Source organism: Momordica charantia (genome assembly GCF_013281855.1).
Source record: "Momordica charantia cultivar OHB3-1 chromosome 5 unlocalized genomic scaffold, Mcharantia_2.0 BLBB01000005.1, whole genome shotgun sequence".
In the NCBI taxonomy this organism is placed as follows: Eukaryota; Viridiplantae; Streptophyta; class Magnoliopsida; order Cucurbitales; family Cucurbitaceae; genus Momordica; species Momordica charantia.
Genome location: NW_028275163.1, coordinates 22,453,232 through 22,473,957, shown reverse-complemented (window position 1 = coordinate 22,473,957; position 20,726 = coordinate 22,453,232). Strand labels below are relative to the sequence as shown.

Sequence of the window (20,726 nt, the reverse complement as noted above, 5' to 3'; positions counted from 1 at the left end):
AATTTTTGGTGGCGGGTAGAGAACAATAAAATTATTTTTTCTAGTACATGTATATATAGAGAACAATAAGATTTGATTATTTTATTTATGAGTGTGTATATATATTTTAAAAAGGTGAAACGGGGAATATAAACTTATTCTCCATCCTTGTGCCCAAGGTAACAATATGAAGCTTCTTCCATCTTTGCCTTGCAGGAAATCTAAATAGGAATTCTCCGTCCTGTTTACGCGGGTCACTGTGGAATCTCATCTCTACGAAAAACAGACTTCTCTACCCACAACTAATATTGAAAAGCTCAAAACCTAAATACAAAATAAAAACCAACCATAAATATGTATATTAAAAAATAACAATAAAAACCTTTATTAAAAACCAAAAAACACAATAGTAATCTTATTCTACTATTAAAAACCTTCATAGTTACCTCAAAATTTTAAAAACAACATACTTAACTAATTAAGGATTCAATTTTATCGCTTATTTAAGTTGATAAGTTGAATGTTTCGAATTTGGAAGGTTTAAAGTTTAACTTGAAATATTAAATTATATACATTGGTAAATATTTTGTAATAGTAACTTAAAAATAATTTTTTGGGCCTGATAGACCATCAGCCCAACTTGAAATACAGTATTTGGGCCAGTTGTTTTGCGCATAAGATTCAGCCCACATGGTAGGCCCAGGATTATAAATTTCAGCCCATCTTAAATAGTGGTTGGTGGCGACGCTATGAAAATGGATTCCCGGGAAAAATCTTCTCACCATCACCGAAGCCTCACAAACTCCACTCTCTGCAACAGAAATTTGAAATCGCCGAGCAAAAATGCTCCACTGCAACCCTCTCGTCCTCTCCAAAACCTCGTTCGGATCTTCAACTCCTCCTCCTTCAAGAATCATTCACAGATTGTCCTTAAGCTCCGTCGTCGCCGATTCTACGGTCAGGAACAGCGCCACTGTAGCTACTTCACCGTCGCGAACGACCATTTCCGCGCAGGAAGCTCGAGTCTCTCTTGTTTTTGCTCTCGCTTCCCAAGCATCTTCTCTCTCTCAGCGCGGTAAATGTCTCAGTATTTGATTTTGTGATTAATTGTACTCGAAGTTTCTGTTCTTGTTTAATCCGATGTTATGTGGTTGTTCTGCAGTTTTGTCGGAATTGGCTACCGAAACTTTGAAATATTTGTTGCCTAAGAGGTTCGAGAGTCGGAATTTAGAGGAGGCTTTAATGGCAGGTATTTTTATTTTTTCTTGGAGAACTGTGTTGGTTGGTTGTGAATGTTGCACTTGCTAGTTTTGTCCTGCGATTTAGTTCTAATGTATTTCAGCTCGTATTTCTGTCTTTTTATTTGTCTGAGTTTATTGACTGCTCTTGATGAGTTAATCTAGTTCCCGATCTCGAGACTATGGAGTTCAAGGTCTTAAGTCGGAGAGACGAATATGAGATAAGGGAGGTTGAGGTATAATTTCCTCACTCCTCAATTTACTTTTGTACAGCCTTATTGCTTCATTACTAAAGACTTACTCTAACAATTAGCTCACAAACTTTGCATTGATCGATTGAAACAGCCTTACTTTATAGCGGAAACAACCATGCCTGGAAAGAGTGGATTTGATTTCAGTGGTGCATCTCAATCTTTCAATGTCCTGGCTGGGTACCTTTTTGGTAAGGTAGATTATGAAGTATCCGAGATGAAATTTGTTAATGTTGATCCCTGTTCGTCCTCTAATTCTAAATCTGGTTCTAATTCTAGAACACGGTGAAAGAGAAAATGGAAATGACAACTCCTGTTTTGACGAGTCAATACAAATCTGATGGGGAAAAAATGGATATGACAACTCCTGTAATAACGAAAAATGTAAGTTCTTCACATGTAAAACTAGTTAGACCTCTTCTTTCATTCATATTTTCAAATATGAAATTTATGAGTTTTCCAGATCGTGTATTATGAAGTTGTAAAATTTTCTACCACCTTTGTTTTTCCAGGTCGATGGTAAAGATCAATGGAAGATGTCATTTGTCATGCCCTCCAAATATGGTCCAAACTTGCCAGTGCCCCAAGATACTTCTGTTAGTATTCGAGAAGTCCCAAGGAAAATTATTGCAGTTATTGCCTTTTCGGGTATTTTCCATTTAATCTATAAACTCAAGTCTTTCCATGTTGAATCCGAACTTCACGTTTGAAAATTTTTCACCTTTTCCTACTTTCCAAGTGCATACAAAGTTCCAATTCCGCAAAAGTTTAAATTCTTTTGAACAATGACTGATGCTAAATATTTTTCTGCCAAGTCCACATCATCGTACTTCAATCTTTATAAGGTGTTAAACAATTCAGGATCCTTGATTCCAAATGTTTCTATGGAATCCAATTAATGTGTTTTTTTTTTTCAATTAGGTTTTGTCACCGATGAAGAAGTTAAACGGAGAGAATCCAGATTAAGGGATGCTCTGAAGAATGACAAGGAGTTTCAAGTTAAAGCAGGCAGTTTTGTGGAGGTTGCACAGGTATTATATAAGTAATATATTTATTTTTTCCTAATGTAAATATATTCTTGCGTATTAATAGTTGCTGACTCTGTGTACATGGCTGCAGTATAATCCACCCTTTACTCTTCCATTTCAACGTCGTAATGAGATTGTGCTGGAAGTAGAGAGGAAAGACGTATAGCAGCATTATTGAAATTCTCCTCGTGTATAGTAACATTTTACTCATATTATAGACTGTTTATGTGTGTATATATGTCACTTTCACTTGTAATTACAGCTCCATCAGGCAGTGAATGGTGCACCTATGAAACTCGATACTAAAGATTTGAACATGCTAATGCCTTCAAATATTTCACCCCAGTCTACCACCTGGATATGATATTTGGAATTTCCATGTGCCTTGGGTTTGGATAAATGATGATTCACTGAACTCCAAGGTTTCTCTGCAGGATTATGTCCATTATATTAAACTAACAAGTGTGGAATTATCTAGAGTTGAAATGCCATGTAGGCATCCAATAATTGACTTTAGAGGTTTGCATAGTTTTCTTTCCTTCACTATTTGTTCTATTTAGGCAAGAGCTGCATTAGTTTTGTTTACGATATGACCTGCAACTCCAACATAAATTGATAGGGGAATTCCATTCCCTTCTCAATAGAACTACCCAAGCAGTTCCATGATAGAGATGTTATAAAATTGAAAAGAGTTGATTTGGAGGTAAATGGTTCAAATTCCTGTTGACTATGAGCCATAGCTCTACTACCATGCTATCTTAGCAGAAAAGTGGTTGCACGACCCTTTTTTTTTTTTTAGTACATCATGTTGGGGAGGAGATTTGAAGTCTCGACCTTTTTTGTTGGAGGTATATGTCAATTACCGCTGAGTTATGCTCGTTTTGGTGGTTGCACAAGTGCAATATGAATTGGCTTGGAAAATTAATTGCTGCTCCCGTTTTGCTGGATGACTCAGAATTCAAATGTAAGCTTCAATTTTAAGAATGGATTAGTTTTGTTATATAATTTTGACCTTGTTCATTAAATTGGCAGGTTAAATTTCAGCCTGCAAAGGTTCTTATACGCAGCAGCATAACTATAGGTCAGATAGAAATACAAACTAAACTCTAATTCCATATTTGGATTCTGTATCTCAGATTCTCAAACCTCTATCTGGTCTATGTTTTCTTCAGGATAGTGTGCTTAATCTGTTTGTTATTATTTTCTTTGCTTGAATGATAACTAAAGATACCAAACACTTTAAATCATTAGGAACGAACTATTGGAGAATTGTAAATTCAGGGTTCTAGCTAGTTTACTTCAGAATGCTATGAAGTAGAGTCTTCATTCTTTCGCATTTATAATGGATGAGGACTTCTATTTAAAAAAGAAAAAAAAGGTGGTATCAATGAGAATTTTGTATCCATCCTCGTCTTTTTTCACTCGGCTTAAACTGATCAGAAATAATTTGTTGATCGAAGATTGTTCAATCAGCAACAGTTTCTGCAATTCATTTTGATTACCAGTTCAATCCTCACCACACTGTTTCCTACCGCCGGAATGAAAAATCTAATCTGCTTCTTGCTAGCCTTAGACAACTGAGGAAGAACAAAATATATCATACGGGACCAAATAGCAGGTCCACTTCATGCTGGCAATGCTGCGAGGCTGGAAGCTTGTCAGAAAATGCATACCGCGTAGCCAAGAAAGTCTGACATAACCCGGTGAGAACTTTAATGGATGCTCTATTTCCATGATTTTACCATTTATTTAATGACCGTTGAAACTTTCCCGCATGATCAAACAGTTGCTCATTGTTCCGTGTATGAGTGCTTAGCTTGAAATTTTACCGCAAAAAGTTTGATTTCTAAGTGAAGGGTAAGAGTAGGATTTGAAGATGGATGAAATTTAAAGGGATCATTCATGAATGTCCTGGTAATTGTTATTTATTACGTAGTCATAGAGGATCTATGTTTTGATGTGAAACATTGACTTAGAGAGCTCATGATGAAGATATGGGTTAAGACCTCATGGTGAGTTGTTATTAGGACTGATGAGATTGCGGTGTAGTTGAAACTACAATTATGGAACAGGATTTAGAATAAAAAACCAAATTTGTTGCTTCCACTTCCACCTTTCAGAGCACTTCAAAGCCATTCATTTCATATTTTTGATTGAGGATATCAAAGGCATTTGAGTTGCATATGAAATATCAATATTTTTTCTCGCAGGATTGAGGATAGAAAGGACATCTCCAACAACAATGTATTATTTTTACCTCTCTCAATATTTATTTGTTACGTTTTTTTTAGTACAATAAATAAAAGTGGAGATGAAATTCGAATCTACGACATTTTAGTCAGATATATACTCTAATCAATTGAGCTATTCAAGTTTGGAAAAATCTGTAAACCTTCTTGACCTTCTATTTAAATTACTAAAAAGAAACTAGATTAGTGAGTAAAAAAAGTAGAAATAAAAGTTAGGAGGGTAGATAGAAATAGAATAAAGACCAAGTGACACGGTGTTTATACTACACGACATACGACATGTCGTTTGAAGTGCACAGGAGCGACGATGTGTAGTTTCATTTCGACCGAGAACAAAGAATCCGATCCACAAGCCAAATGGATAGATAAACGGGAAATCAATGCTAAACCGAATTACCTGTCGCATTTCTGACCACCTATTATTAATTTATCATACTTTTGCCCATTTCACGCTTGCAGATCACGTGCCAACCTCTCCAGCTGCCGGAGACTAGTCGCTGGTCGGAATCTGGTGGGGGAAACATGGCGGGAGCTCTGAATTTGTCATCGACTCTATTCTTCAGACAACTTCCGGGCACTAAAACCCAAAAAACCTCCATTTCTATTCGAGCGACCTCCCAGCAATCTGAGAGTTCTTCAACTTCAACTTCCGTGGGGACTAAACAAGATGAAAACCTAGGATTTTCATCCTCATCTTCTTCATTTTCTCCTCCGCCCAACTTCAAGCCACCGGAGCCTAAGCGTTTCGGCGTGAGACCCGACAAGATTTGGGATGTCTTGGGCGCTTCTCTTTCCTTGATTTTTCGGCTTGGGACTGGTGTATTTGTTTCCGGGTATGTAACTTTATTTTATTTTACTTCTTTTTATTTTTTCATCTATTTTGTTTTATTTCTTTTTAATTTTTTACTTTAGCCAGTTGGCTGAAGCTTAATATTACTTTCGGCTTGCTGTTAGAATATGCTCTTAGTAACAGATTTACGTTCTCAGAAATCAGATAGAGTCTGAATTTTAGGAAATACTGAAATATGATGGAAGATGGGCTTCTTAGTTCTTTCTCGAATTTTTCAAAATGGGAAGGCATAAGATGTAGTATTTCTACCGGTTCATTTTGAATTTTTTTTATTTCAGAATAAAAATAAATTACATAAAACATAGCCGAAGGGCCTGTAGAATAAACCCTTTTATTGAAGCAATTAGTCGGACCAAGTTATAGAATAGATTTCACAAGTTGAAGTTCAGAACTCTTTTACATAAATCCTGTTGAGTGTTAGATGCTTGGAATGTTCTAAATGGGCTTGCTTATATGCTGTATCATGTTAGGTACTCGGCATCTTTGGTTCCCAAAAATGAGTTCCCTCCAGACAAATATGCTCTTGAAATTGCTGGTAACCATTGTTATTGGTTTATTTCTGTTAATTAGCTATAAGATGTTTATCTTAGGGTGATTGCACTTAAGTACGTGGAATTCACTTATTTATTTGTGATTTTTTTAATAATATTTGAAGGTATTCGGTATTCCACATTGATTTTCTGATAGGACAATATTTATAAATTATAACCAACATCTAAGTCCGTGATCATGCGCAGAACCTTTTAAACCGACATAGTAGAAAGGAAAACTTAAAGTTAATGTTTTTGCCTGCAATTTTGGCCAAGTGTTAAATTAATGTCGCCAGGTTATCAACTTAATCTTAGAATGAACCATTTGAGTTTCAATAATTAAATGAAACAAGAGAAGAGAGAAAGAAAGCCAGCTGAATGCTAATCAAGTTTCAGTCCTCATTAAGTTAAGGAGATGCTTCATATGATATCTGAAAATAAAATCTTTTGTTATAATCATGCATGGCGACAGCCCAAAGGGGTAGCCCAGTTGACAAGGGTTTTGGAGTCTTTTGGTCATACTAGCTTAGAGGTCTCAAGTTTTAAACCTTAGCTTAATATCAAAAACGCTTGATGTCTTCGGGGTCTGGGCCTTCGAGCGGGCACAGGTGCCTCTAGGTATAAGGGAGCAAAGCTCTGACTCCTGGTTCTTAGAAAAAAAAAAAATTCATGCATGCTGACAAGTTCTTGTGAATTTTTATTGATTATGGCTGATTTATAGGTTACAAGGTCAAAGAGACTTCAAAGTTAGGGCCTCGCCCAAAGAAGCCTATTGAAATATATGAGTTTGAAAGGTATTTCCCTTGCACTGTACTGGAGGTTGGCATAATGAGGTTTTATATTTGTGTTCTAAAGCCTAGACTTACTCGTACTCATTTTTGTTCAAATTTTAACTTTGATATGTTTATATTTTCTAAGATTGAATATAGACTAACTTCAATCTTTCTTTTTATTACCTTCTCAATTCATGGTTTATCATCAACGGATACAGTTGTCCATTTTGCCGGAAGGTAATTTGCCCCCAAAGAACTTCATCAAGTGAAGGATCTTGCATTTCCATTTTTTTCACAAGTTCCTTTGCATTTTTCATTAATCTTGAGCTCCTTTTGGAATAGTATTTCACTTGCGACACCTGATGATCCAGAAAACATGAGTATGTTGTCGGAATATTTTTTGTGTTTGCAGGTCAGGGAAATTGTTGCTGTGTTAGATCTTGATATTCTATTCTATCCTTGCCCTCGAAATGGTCCAAATTTCCGTCCCAAGGTTGCTCAGATGGGAGGAAAGCAGCAATTTCCATATATGGTTTGAAAATTTCCCTTTTCCATTTCATTCATTTAATTTCTGATATCTTTCTATTTGGAGCAAATCAAATATTTATTGATATTGCTCAAGGAAATATCAAGAATGAAGGAGGTCAAAATATAGACATACCACCCAGTACGGTTTTACAGTGTTTTGGATGCATCTCAAAATTTGGAATTCTAACTCAATACTGTAACTCAAAATAAATGATAATCTTGGAAGCTTAATTGTTTCACTACTGAAAGATTGACCATTTCCAGTTTTCCCCATTCCCTCCAATTCTAAATCAATATTAGATTTTGTAATCGTTTGCTGTTGTTGTATATGTCTTAATTCCATCTTTTTTGTTCAACCAGAAACTCTTAATGAATTGCTAAGCTCCATATTTGGTATCTGTTTGCAGGTGGATCCAAATACCGGAGTTGCTATGTATGAATCGGATGAGATAATCAAGTATCTAGTTCAAAATTATGGTGCGTGCTCATCACAAATGTTATGAACAATTTAATCCGTTTTCTTTTTATTTATCTAATTATTTCTTATTATTTGCTTCGTCAGTTTAAAGATATCTTAGGAAATAGATGAAAAAAATTTAATCCATTAAACGTCAGTTGTTCCTTCCTTTAGTTACAAAGAAAATGGAAAGTTCGAATCTCATTTTGATAATTTTAGCAATTATACCAGCCAAGTCGAGAAGTGGCAAGATAATAGATATTGAGTCCATATTGAGACGACCCGACCCTGTTAAACTAAGCAAAGATGCTTCTTTCGTCTCAATGTCCAAGCATTACACTTCTTGAACTTGTAATATTATTCACTTTAACTAACCTTATGTTCACGCAGGTGATGGAAATGTACCTCTCCTTCTCTCTCTTGGACTTTTGACGGTTAGCAGTTCACTCCTTTATTTATTTATTTATGTAATAGTATTTGTTGAAATGTAGAAAAAATTGTAATAGGCTAAGGTTGTAAGTTGAATGCCCTTTTTTCTGCATTGGGCTATAATTGACAAAGTTTCTTGGTGCAGACTTTGACAGAAGGCTTTGCTATGATTGGTCGTCTGGGCAGGGTTAGATATATTCAAATCCGAACTTCTTAATTTTGTAGATAATCTCTCGCTTTGGAAAGTTGGGATGAAGTTCATCTATCCGAAGCAAGAAATTTATCGCATGCCGCATTCATTGTTTGTGTTAATTTCAGGGTTCTATTTATAAGCCATCAAAGCTACCACCTGCCCCCTTAGAAATATGGGCATATGAGGTCATTGAATCATCGACTTTTCTGATATTTTAATGTTTAAAGTTCTTTTGTAATTGTATTTCATGACAATCGACATATTTTGGTGCAATGATGGATACGTAAAATTCTCTTCCCTTTTTACAGTATTTTGAAATCCTTTACTTCTCTTTTCTCTCAGGGTTCTCCTTTTTGCAAACTTGTTCGTGAAGTACTAGTAGAGTTGGAGTTACCACATTTAGTACGTTGGTAAAGTCTCTTACACATTCAAATAGCGATGTCCATTATAAATTTTATACTGTAGTTCATTTGGCATATTAAAGTTTTAATTACACAGTGATATACTCACTCATCATCTGGATCTTTGCACATAATTGCCAAGATTTATGTTTTTTTCTTAGGGAAAAAAACATCTCACTTGTCATCTGGATCTTTGCACATAAATCATAATTGTCTAGATTTATGTTTTTTTTTTCTCGAGGAAAAAAAATATTAGTCATGCATGGGCATTAGTAGCACCTCCAAAATTGTAACTTTTTAATTAATGCATTAGAAGCATTGAGTTCAAAAAGTACTTTGAAACATTTTCACGTGTGTTTTTATTCATTATCACATTTATACCCAGTTGTCTGTTCTTGGTTTCTGAAAGTATATATGCATGTTTGTGATTGTGAATTGTGTCTTTTTTTTTTACGACAAATGCAAGGATGTGGAGATTTGAACGTCCAACCTCGAGGGAAGTTATATGCCTTTTTTACCACTGAACTATACTCGTGTTGGCAGGGATTACGTGTCATACTTTTAACAATTTTGTGAAACATTATAAAGTTTTTGGGATATATGGCACGTGCATACCTAGCTTAGTTTTAATATTTGTATGAAAAAAATGTTAAAATTGATAATAATCATATAACTAGCTACATTATATTGATCCCTGTTTCATTTTTTAGAGCTTTACATTTTATCCCTACATAGATTACAGCAGAACCAGAGAAAATCTTATAAAACAATTGTTGGATTTAGGTTGATGCTAAAATGACAAATGCTATAGCCTTCAGTACATCTTACGTATGTCGATATTTTTTGCGATGCTTAATTCTCTTTTGTTTGATTCAGTTGCGCTCGTGGGAGCCCAAAACGACAAGAGTTGTATGAGAAGGCGGGAAACTTTCAGGTAAATCTAATAAATTACCGCTAAAGTGATGGTTTTTCTTTCTTTCTTTCCTTTTTAAATCTTTTTACAGTCACGTTTTTATTATTCTTGTATAAGCAAGGTCAATGATAGTTTTGTACCAAATTGCTGATAGGTTCCATACTTAGATGACCCAAACACTGGGGTGCGAATGTTTGAAAGTGCTGAAATAGTGGAGTATCTTCAAGCAACCTATGCCCTTTAATAATAAGTCATTTTCAAGGTCAACTCTTCTTCTCCCCTTCTTTTCATACGCTTTTGGATTTTTACGGTCACAAAAAGTTCCTGCATTTGACACCTAGAGCTCCTGGGGAATGAGTATACTATTAGAATTACATAAATAGCTTCAAGATTTGCTTTGGCCCTCCTTAAATCATAAGTGACTCATTGATCCAAAGGGACTAAGATAAATTGAGAGGAAATAAATTCAAACCCATGTTGGCCACCTACTTTAGGAATTAATTTCTATGTATTTTCCAACACATAATGTTGTAGGGTCAAATGACTGCTCCAGTGCGTGTAAGCTGGCTTAGACACTCACGGATATAAAAAAAAATTTTATTTGACTGCCTTCATGCCTTGGTTTAAAAAATTTGTTATAGGGAGTCGTTATTCTCTTTCGTCATTGGCATGAGCATGTAATTCATGAAAATAGTTGAGGGTCTGTTTGGGAAGCCTTGCTTTAAAACAATTCCGTTAAGAAAGTTCAAAAGTAAATTCTTTGGATAACTTCTTTTTAAAAAATGGTTTTTAGGAGTAGAAAACAAAAGTGGTATTCCGCTGTTTTCATGTGTTTCTTTTGAAGCATTCTTAAGCAGTTACTTGAATACAGTTACTATTTATTCTTTAAATATGTAATGTTTTTGAATTAATGTATAAAAGAAGAAATGCACAGAAATAAAACAACAGAAGATATCTTTCCAAATAATCTTTCAAATTAAGGACAGTAGAAAGTAGCGTTGGAAAAGTAATCCACTTGCTTTATTTACTTGATGTTGATAAGCCTAATACTGGCATAAATCTTATTTTGTTTGTTAAGCATTCTGTCAATAAGAGTTTTTTTTTTTCTTTTTTCTTTTTTTTTTCTGATAATTGGAAGTCGGAGCTTTACTCCCTTATACCCAGGGGCGCCCCCGAGGCCTTTTTTCTTCATCTTATGAGGTTCTTACTTTTTCCTGTTTAAATCACCATAATTACTCAGAACCCATCTACTAGAAATTAGACCATTTTTTCCCCAACATAGGAAGTGACTTCTGAAAGCTATCTCCAACAGAATATATGTACTAGAAGTTTCAAAGCATGGTATATGAATATGATCCATTCAATGTGGAGGGTATATTTGACCTGGTTTCGTGGGGAATCTTTATTTCTGTTTGAACCCTCAAAGAAAGAAAGATGTTGATAGGTGTCTCATTTTCTCACCATTTTTTTGTGGCAGGACAAGTAGGGCCTAAACTCCAATGTAATCCCTCTACCCCACATCACCATAAAGAGACTTTTTGCCTGATAATTGAGGCCTTGAGGTCGGCCATCTGATCCCTGAACTTTCGAGTTTACGTGTAAGTGTATATTCTTCAATATGGTTTTACTAGAGACACCGTGCCAAAAATGACCTATTTTCTTTGTGTGGTCTACTAAAAATGTCTAGTAGTAGGGGATGGTGCTATTACTATTCATATTCACATGTATAGTCTTCACTCTATATATTCTTCTATCTCCAACTTTTAACTCAATTATATGCATGCTCCTGGTAGAAAAACCCAACAATAATTATTTTTTATTTTATTTTTTTTGGGTAAGAAATAATTTCATTGGTCATATGAAATTACAAAAGAAGGGGAAAACTCCGATCCAAATTGGTTAACATAAAAGATATCCAATTAGATAAAAGAGATGTGTAGCTATAGTAAAGGAAAAGTGACACCAATCCCAACAATAATTTTGTCCACAGGCAGGAACGTACTAAGAAAACATTAGCATTTTAGGGTCTATTTGATACATTTTATTTGTGCATTTTTGAAAAAAGAAAAGTTAAACATGTTTGTCAACAATTTCATTGTTTTGTACATCTTTAAATTCACGGCAAATCTTGAACACTAAATAAAAGTAGTGTTCAAAAAAGCTTTTTATTTTTATTTTTACTTTTGAAAATTGGCTGTGGTATATGGATGGATTTAGAGATCTTTCAAGTCTCTATTTCTTTTGAGTTGAGTGGCATATCCACATCTGTGGAGGGAGGGACAGGGAGGGACTGTTCTTTGGTTCTTTTAGGACAACCAACCAAACCAAGTATGAGGTTGCAAGATAGTGACATGGGAGAGGACCAATTTCACTTTCAGAGGAGAAGAAGGGCATTTCATCACTCCTCTACCATGGAAGATAAAGCAGGTAATGCCTCTCTCTCTCTCTCTCTCTTTTGGGGGTGCCTTCTGATGATGCACTTTGTGTGGTGGCTTTAGTTTCTACACATCTTTTGGTTTTGATGGCTGTTGTTGTGGGTGGGGGTGGCCATGAAAGGGAGCTCTCACAATTCTTCAAAAGGGAGGAACTTTTTATCCATGGGGAGTTGGGTAGTTTTTTCTTCTTTCCTTCTTTATAATAGTGATTTATCATTCTTCACTTTTGAGGAAAATATTCTTTCATCGTTTTCCAACCTACGATAGTGTTGAAGTTTTTCCTCTTTCTAATAAAATATTCGAGGCAATATATTTTAGTGGTTTTTGGAGAGGAATATTTAAAGGGTATTCGTTTCTTTTCCCTCCTGTTTCTATACAGAAAAATAAAATAGATAAATTGAAGGCCTGTTTAATAGTTACATGCCATACAACTTTCACCAAACAATGACTCATTGTATGGGGACAATTAGCATACCCTAGGTATAGAGGCATAAAGGTCAAAGGGTCGCCGACTCTGGGGTAATAAAAAAAAATATATTCATGTTTCCCTATTGTTTCTTATTTCTTGTTTTCTATTTTTTGAGATGAAAAGTGTTTGATAATTATTTTATTTTTTATAAAATTGTATCGTTCTTTTGTTATCTCACCTCTAAAATTAAAAAAATAATAATAAAGATTTACCTCAAAATTAAGTTTTAGAAATGAAACTATTTAAAATTATTGCGTCATATATTTTTTAGAAACTAGTAACGGAAATAAGAAATAGAATTGTACACAAATTTAGAAATTAGTGTACAATTTTAAAAATGTTGCTTAAAAATGAGGATATTTATCAAAAGGTTGTTTTTCTAAATTTTAAAACAAAAATAGAAGATGAGAAATATGAACATTACCAAACTACCATCCATCGAGAACTCAACCTCGGGCATTGGGCATCTTCGAAGGTGAAGTCGTGAGTGGGCTTCTGGGGAATTAATAATACACTTCAAAAAGTATTTGGAGAATTGAAAACAAATAAAATTATTTATTGAACAAATTATTTCTTGAAATTCAAAATCACGAGTCCTAATAGACCATAATAATCTTCAAAAGTATGATATTTTTTCCCGAGTGAATGTTTCTGTCACTTTTCAAAAGCTCACACATCAATTTGGTGATATATTTTGAATAGTCAACTAGTTTCAGGGTTCTAATTTCTCTTCATGTTGAACTCAAGCAGAAAAAATCTCCTCAATTCAACATTGTATAGATAATTTTTTTTGAATGAAAGAGGACAAAATAATAATAATAATTTATTATTATTATTATTATTATATATCCTTCAATAACTATGGTATGGCTAATAAAAAAAAAATGACTATCAAAATAGAGAGAACGAATGAAATTTCAAAAAAAATAAAATAAATAATAATACATTTCATTAGCTAAATTATGTTCTTAAAGTTCATCGACATGTGAAAGTAGAGATACAAATTGTAGACATTTTGGTCAAAGATGTATACCTCAAGCAATTGTTGGAAGCTAAATTATGTTATCCATCTAAAATGGGTAGAAAATAGAGAATACCAAAAGTAGACCAATGATGTGCATATCAATTCTCTAAGAATATGAAATAACTACGTAAACTAAATACTGTGGGTCTCTTCAAGGGATCTGAGCAGAAAATTGATGGGGATCCAACTAAAAAAAGTATTTTTATTCAATGAATTTGCCATGCTTCTTACCACAAATTTATAAAATAGAACAATTTTCATTCTTGTTTAGAAAAATAGTAAAAAAAAAAAAGGGTTTTCTGGAATATGCATGGTGCAATTATCTTCTCGAGAAACATTATGGTAAGAGTAAATTTTGTAAATAAAAATGTTTGTAAAGGAAATAGGTTTTACAGGTCTTTTTTTTCCAATAAATTTCTTTTTTAAAAAAGCAAAATTACCCGATGATATGGGGAAATTTTTTTGAGAGAAGATATAGTTATCAATCATTTTAGTGAAATAAAATTACACAAATTCTCAATTGAATTCCCACTCGGGAAAGTATTCACCCTTTTCTAGAGAGTTTGACATAAAAATGACATTAAAAAAAAAGTCAAAAAATACAATGATGGAAAGTAATCCTTCCTTTTTCTCCCCCCTTTTTATTTCCATTTTTTTTTTCAAAACAAGAAAAATATATTTCAAGGTAATACCCACATTATAAGAGCATCCACAAACCAATCCAATTAGTGCAATGTAACATCACACACATGTCCACCATTCTTTGATGTTATAGGGGAGGAACAAGAGGGAGAAAAAAAATTGGCTTTAATTGGATCTTATCTTCAATCCACTATTAAAAAATAAGAAATAAAAATAAGATGAAAAAGAAAGAGAGAGAAAAATATGGATTTGATGAACGAGATGAAATTTTATTTTATTTATTTTACTTCTAGGTCCTCACTGAACAACTAAAAATCATGAAATTGGAACTTAATTTTCATGAATTTTCAGATCGCCAAAAATGAAGATCTTAGTTTGTCAAAGTGAAAAGGAAAAGTTCATAAGACTGGACTTGATCATATTGAAAAGATGAATTCCCTTCTATCAAAACTATAAATTATACATTTATGGTTTATTTAGGGGAAAATATTTCATTTTTCACTTATATACTTCTAAGTGAAATTCTAACTTCAAAAAATTAACAGAAACTTGAATAACTAGTAGAATCAACATATTCAAAACTAAATTAGAGAATTAACCGAAAACTAATTTTTAAAAATCACTCAAAAAGATTACTAACGAAAGATCCAAAAATCCCCCTATTGAGTTGCACAAGCTTAATCATAATAATATGCAAATCTAACCTTATTGAGTAGCAAAAAGCCTTTAAATCCAAGACCAAGATGGCTACAAAAAGCCAACAGAGCAACGAAGCCATAATATTCACACACACATAAATGATCAGGCATTAGAAAGGATGAAGGAAATAAAAAACATGGACATCTATTCACAAATCTCCACAACAACAAACTTAAAAAATATTAATTTCATCATTTATGCGAGTATGAATATGAAGTCAATAAATTCTTTTTGCACTTAAAAAAAAACAAATATGAGAGTGGAGATTTGAAACTTAAACATAAAGAAAAGAAATTATATGCATTTACTATCGAGATATGCTCATGTTGGCAATTTCATTGCTTCCTAACAATATAATTATGCAAACGAACCGTTTAAACACAAATAATTTTGTCTTCTTAAAGGTTAAAAAAAAAATACAACAGACATGAAGTAGAGAAATTTAAATATTATGATATTTACTATTTGAACTATGCTGGCACTCAAATAAGTTTAATGTGGTGGATATATCACAATTTAAAATACAACTAGATATTCGAAAGATATATATATTAAAAAGAAAAAAGGTCATATACTTCTTTTCATTTTTTTCCAACATCACGATCTTCGTAAATCATAATTATATCAATATTTAAACCCTTCATTAGGTAAGAATGCAGGTTTGTTTTGGAAGGACAAGTAAGCAAATGTTTTTTTTTTCCTGTTATAGACAAAAATTATACACCAAACTCCATGACATGTGATATAGATGGAATCTCGAATCTTTAATTCTTCACAAATATTTAACAGAAAAGAGTAAGAAAATAAGGGGTAAACTGATCCTCTAAAAAGCAAAATTTGCATTTGGCCAAAAAACAATCACAACGAAGGAAAACAAATTACCGAATATAAAAAACTACAAATAGCTACAAACATGTAAAGCCAAGATGATCCAATATATTCGCCAAAAAACACACACCACCAAAATTTTTCTTTTTAAAAAAACAGTTCCTCTAAATTTAGATACCCCATCCGTTGTTTCTCTCTCTCACATTCTCTGTCAGAAAGAGAGAGAGAGATTAGCAGCACCACATGACCGCCCCATATTTCGCCATATAAAGATGGATTTATTATATATATAAAAACTCCATTATATTGTCCATAGCTTCATAAGGAGAGTAGCTGTGTGCTAAGAGTTGGCAACAATGGCTCCTCCATTCTCCTCTATTTTTGTTTTCTCTCTTTTGTTTATTGGTGTTTTCGTGCAAGCCGACCGTAAGCCCTTTCCCTAACTTCTCCAATTTTCCCATTTCATTTTCTCTTCTACTTTCCGGGAAAAAAACACCATGGGTTTGTTTGTTTGTTTGTTTTCTGGGAAAATGAAAATGGCTGCAGAAGAGGAAGGAAATGAAGTACTCCTAGCTAGCTAATCCTTTTATTCAAGAAATGATTCTCTTCTAAACTGTGTGTTTTTCCTATTATTTTTGGGTGGACAGAGGTGGGGCAATCCGCTGCATTTACTTATGATGGCTCGCATGGACCTCAATACTGGGGAGAGTTGAGCCCAAGTTTTGCAGCATGCAAAAATGGAAAATCACAGTCACCAATAGACATTGTGAAGGACAAGACCTCGTTTGGCAAGCATCTTCAAACACTAATCAGAAAATATACTTCTGCTAATGCCACACTTGTCAACAACGGCTTTAACATTGGGGTTTGCCCTTCAAACCTATAACTTTTACCTCTCTTTTATTCCCCCATGCCCACATCATCAACATGCATACATACCTACATATGCATATGCATGCTTATCGATTTGCTAAGGTCTCATTTGCCAACTATTTTCATAAGTTCGATAACTATTTTAATTTTGTTTTTCTGTTTTTAAAAGTTATATATACTTGATTTCTCACAATTTATTCACATGTTTTAGAAACACATTTAAATTCTTAGTCAAATTTTAAAAACAGAAGTAGGTTTTTCGGTCTTTCAAATTTTGGCTTGTGTTTTAAAAACGTTTTAGAAAGTAGATAACAAAGAAACACAAGGTGGAAGTAGTGTTTTTAGACTTAATTTTTAAAAGTCAAATGGTTATCAATTGGGACCTTCGTTTTTAGTTTTATGTTTTTAAAAATTATGCTTTATTTTATACAATTTCATGAGTAAGTTTTTTGTATCTCTTAAAAACATATTTGAATTCTTAGCCAAATTTCAAAAACAAAAACAAGGTTTTGAAAAAAAAAAATATATATATATATATATATATTTTTTTTAATTGTCCTAGATTTTTAAATTTTTTATAAAAATTATATAACAAAATAAAGGAACGCATAAGGGAAAATAATGTTTCTAATCTTACTTTTCAAAAATGAAAAACTAAGAACAAACTTCCTTATTTCCTATTTTTTGTTTCTAGCTTGTGAAAAATCAACAGTTTCACATTGGCCTTTTTTCTCCTTCTAATATCTTATTGCTTGTTCGTGTAGAAATACTTTTAAAATTATATACAATTTTATGTAAAAAGGGCTAATATTTTGGTCTTAATTTTTAAAAACATCAATATATCTTTTATCTTGTTCTTTCCCCTTCCTAAATTACATATCAGACCACCAAAATGAAAATGAATGTTCTATTCTTAAAAATTTGATTTTCCAGTGAAAATCTCTCTTAATTTAAAATTCTAAAGAATAAGTCAAAAACAATTTGTTTAGGTGAAACATAGAAGAACAAACCAATAAAAGGAATAATAAAAAGTTATGAGACACATTTATACTTCATTTTTCAAAAAGAGAGAGAGAGAGCCAATTGGCCAAACCTACGGATAATTTCTAATTCTTTTTCCGCCTTCAGATGCAATACTGTTCTATTAATACTCTGATAGGTTCATACATATTTATGCATTATATTTCAGAAAATGTGATAAATCAATAAATAAAAATGTGAGCCATATTGACATTTTTCTTTTCTTCCAAAAAATCAGTTACATTTCGGGGAGAATTCAGGTGGAGTAGCCGTAATAGATGGTAAAAACTACAGCCTCAAACAAATGCATTGGCATTCTCCTTCCGAGCACCGCCTCAACGGCGAGCAGTATGTTCACCTTCACCCCATCTCTCTCTCTCTGGGCCGGCCCATTATAGGCCCAAGCCCATCTATTATCAAGCTGTCACATGAAGCTTTTTTCCTAAATATTTTATTTCAAACTTATTATACATTCGAAAATTAATTTTACAAAAACATTAGTACTTTGAAATTTGAAATCTGTTCCAAGAATATGAAATCTAAAGTGAAAAGAAGATTTCAGAAAATTTTTAAGTTCTCTTAAACAATCGATTTGTATGAAAATCATGAAACTCATCAATCTCGACAATTCATCTAAATCCAAACGGCCTAAAAAAGAACTGATTCTAGTTTTATCCCCGAATCAATCTAATCGGATCAAGTTCATCTGTAATACTAATTTCAAGGAGTTCTGGATTTGAAAATTACCTCCGTACTTTCCGATTGGAACAGATTCGCAGCCGAGCTTCATCTACTCCATCAGGCAGACGACGGCAGCCTCTCCGTCATAGCAATCCTCCTCCAATACGGCGATCCAGATCTCCTACTCCAGAAGGTACATCAATCAATCAGTCAATTTCACTCTCTCAAAACGAATCGAAAATTTTCGGAAACATACATTTTACAAATTACAATCACCGCAATCCGGCAAAATTGCAGATCCAAGACAAATTGGGGGAGTTAGCCAAGGAGCGATGTGGCGCCGATGAAGAATCTCACATTACAATCGAAAACCTAGACACGAGGCAATTGAGGAAGAAGACTCGCAAATATTACAGATACGTCGGCTCTCTCACCACTCCTCCCTGCTCCGAGAACGTCATCTGGAGCATTCTCGGCAAGGTAAATCAAATCTCCATTTATCAAGCTCCTCACGGCGGAACGGATTACCTTAGGGCTTAAGCATATAACATTCAAAATTACCTCGCAGGTGAGGACTATTTCGAAGGAGCAAGTTGAAGCACTGAAGGCTCCATTGGATTCGGCGTACAAAAACAACGCCCGGCCGGCGCAGGCGCTGAATGGCCGGAAGATTGAAATCTACGACGAACTCAGCGAGTACTGAAAACCTCTCCCGCGCCCTCTTTGTGCCGCACAACAATGAACAAACGAAGAATTGCTCGGCTTGAATTCCTCTTCTTAAAAGGAAAAAAAAAAAGAAAAAAGAAAAGAAAAAGAAGTTCATAAATACCATTCTAACCTTTCTACTCTGTAATCTTCGTGGATTGATTGAATAGTAACTGGTCATTTCACGTTTCCTCCCTGATTACTTTATTATATCATAATCAATAGTGAACTAAAAAATAATTTACATTTATCCCAATATTGTACTTAAAATATATATATATATATATTAAAATTTTCTTAGCTATTTATATAGTAAAAAGTCCTAATCGTAAATACCATGTTTTGAATTTCTATTGATATATATGCTAGGAATCTATATATATATTTTTCTTTTAAATCATTTGCTATTTACGTGGACTCTATTGACCAGTTATCTTGTACCATCCTATTGTTAGGAATCTATATATTTATAGTTTGTTGATTAATATTTTATCTCCTTTTAAATTCACTGATTTTCTTTTCTCTAATTCTATGTTTTAACTTTAATTAGGAGAAATATTGTCTATTTGTAATAAAATTGGGAAAGTTTAGAACCTAACAATCCTATATTTTTTTTGTTCATCGTGTCCTCTTTTAATAAAATAGTATCAAATAATTATTATTTATTTATCAATATAGTTTCTATAAATAATAAATGACTAAATGGTATCATACCATGTCGTCAAAGCTTATAAATAACAGCATAGTTCAGCGGGGTAATTGACATATATCTCAAATCAATAATAAGTTGGGATCTCTTCCTCGACATGTTTGTATTAAAAAAACAACTTTATAAATAACTATTCAAAAGAGAAAAAAAGCTTATAAATAAAGCTTTGTGGCATAGATGAATTGAAGTATTAAATAAAAGTTCAACCACTCAAATTTCAAAACTTAAACAAATTCAAGTGGATTAAAAGACTTACTTTTTTTTAATTCCATTGAATGGTACCATACCATTACGATGTTTTTAAAACATTTCTATATTGATTTCTAAAGTTTATTTAATCCAATATAAAATACATATTATCATTTTAATGGTTTGATTTTTAATTTCCTATCCTGTAATTGTCGAACTCAAAAAATATATTCCAATTTTGTATAATTTGTTGTCACGTTGTTCTAATCCTCTAAACTACAGTTGTGAAAAATAAATTGAATCTGAATGAAATAGGGAGTGGGTGAGAAAAATAAATTGAATCTGAATGAAATAGGGAGTGGGTGAGGGTATAAGGGATTGGTGGGACAATCATTTAATAAGTTGTTAAATTGCGATAAAAAGTTCAATTGCATATTTTAATTTAAGTTTGGATGATATTTCTATTAGTCTATATTGTTCACCATTAACGAAACGTTGACATGACATAAATATTAAAGAAATTTCATTTGAGTTTGTGACAAATAGCTAAACAAATTAAATGCTTATGGAAAGTTAGTGTCTCTTCTCTATCATTATTAACAACATAAATCAGTCAACATGAATATAGTGAAG

General features: G+C 33.2%; 3 protein-coding genes and 1 long non-coding RNA gene across 7 annotated transcripts; 3 read left to right on the top strand and 1 right to left on the bottom strand.

The window, feature by feature from the left end:
* Positions 1–732: 732 nt before the first annotated feature.
* On the top strand, positions 733–2,877 carry LOC111014259 (SOUL heme-binding family protein). The gene is made up of 8 exons (XM_022288924.2): positions 733–1,054; positions 1,142–1,228; positions 1,383–1,453; positions 1,563–1,664; positions 1,748–1,852; positions 1,981–2,116; positions 2,390–2,499; positions 2,588–2,877. The coding sequence occupies exons 1-8, from the start codon at positions 823–825 to the stop codon at positions 2,660–2,662; spliced, it is 918 nt and encodes a 305-aa protein (XP_022144616.1). The 5' UTR covers positions 733–822; the 3' UTR covers positions 2,663–2,877.
* Positions 2,878–5,036: 2,159 nt separating this feature from the next.
* Positions 5,037–11,591, top strand: LOC111014290 (Thioredoxin family protein). 2 transcript variants are annotated; one of them, XM_022288963.2, is made up of 13 exons: positions 5,045–5,578; positions 6,066–6,130; positions 6,847–6,919; positions 7,117–7,135; positions 7,311–7,430; positions 7,834–7,903; positions 8,274–8,317; positions 8,458–8,499; positions 8,631–8,690; positions 8,848–8,915; positions 9,783–9,840; positions 9,974–10,081; positions 11,297–11,591. In XM_022288963.2, exons 1-12 carry the CDS (start codon positions 5,268–5,270, stop codon positions 10,061–10,063), a joined length of 1,020 nt encoding a protein of 339 aa, XP_022144655.1. In that variant the 5' UTR covers positions 5,045–5,267; the 3' UTR covers positions 10,064–10,081; positions 11,297–11,591. The 2 variants fall into 2 exon arrangements, with proteins under 2 accessions (XP_087979680.1, XP_022144655.1); XM_088123554.1 differs by lacking the exon at positions 8,631–8,690 and having other exon boundaries at positions 5,037–5,578.
* Positions 10,026–18,887, bottom strand: LOC111014292 (uncharacterized). Of its 2 annotated transcripts, XR_015790664.1 has the most exons (4): positions 18,747–18,887; positions 18,557–18,671; positions 13,148–13,218; positions 10,026–10,165 (listed from the first exon to the last, which is right to left on the bottom strand). It is a non-coding gene; the product is annotated as an uncharacterized LOC111014292 (long non-coding RNA). The 2 variants fall into 2 exon arrangements; XR_002601815.2 differs by lacking the exon at positions 10,026–10,165 and having other exon boundaries at positions 12,957–13,218.
* Positions 11,743–19,386, top strand: LOC111014291 (alpha carbonic anhydrase 1). Of its 2 annotated transcripts, none has more exons than XM_088123555.1 (6): positions 11,743–12,246; positions 16,564–16,781; positions 18,048–18,157; positions 18,581–18,683; positions 18,788–18,970; positions 19,059–19,386. In XM_088123555.1, the coding sequence occupies exons 1-6, from the start codon at positions 12,027–12,029 to the stop codon at positions 19,191–19,193; spliced, it is 969 nt and encodes a 322-aa protein (XP_087979681.1). In that variant the 5' UTR covers positions 11,743–12,026; the 3' UTR covers positions 19,194–19,386. The 2 variants fall into 2 exon arrangements, with proteins under 2 accessions (XP_087979681.1, XP_022144656.1); XM_022288964.2 differs by lacking the exon at positions 11,743–12,246 and adding an exon at positions 16,072–16,342.
* The last annotated feature ends 1,340 nt before the right edge of the window (positions 19,387–20,726 follow it).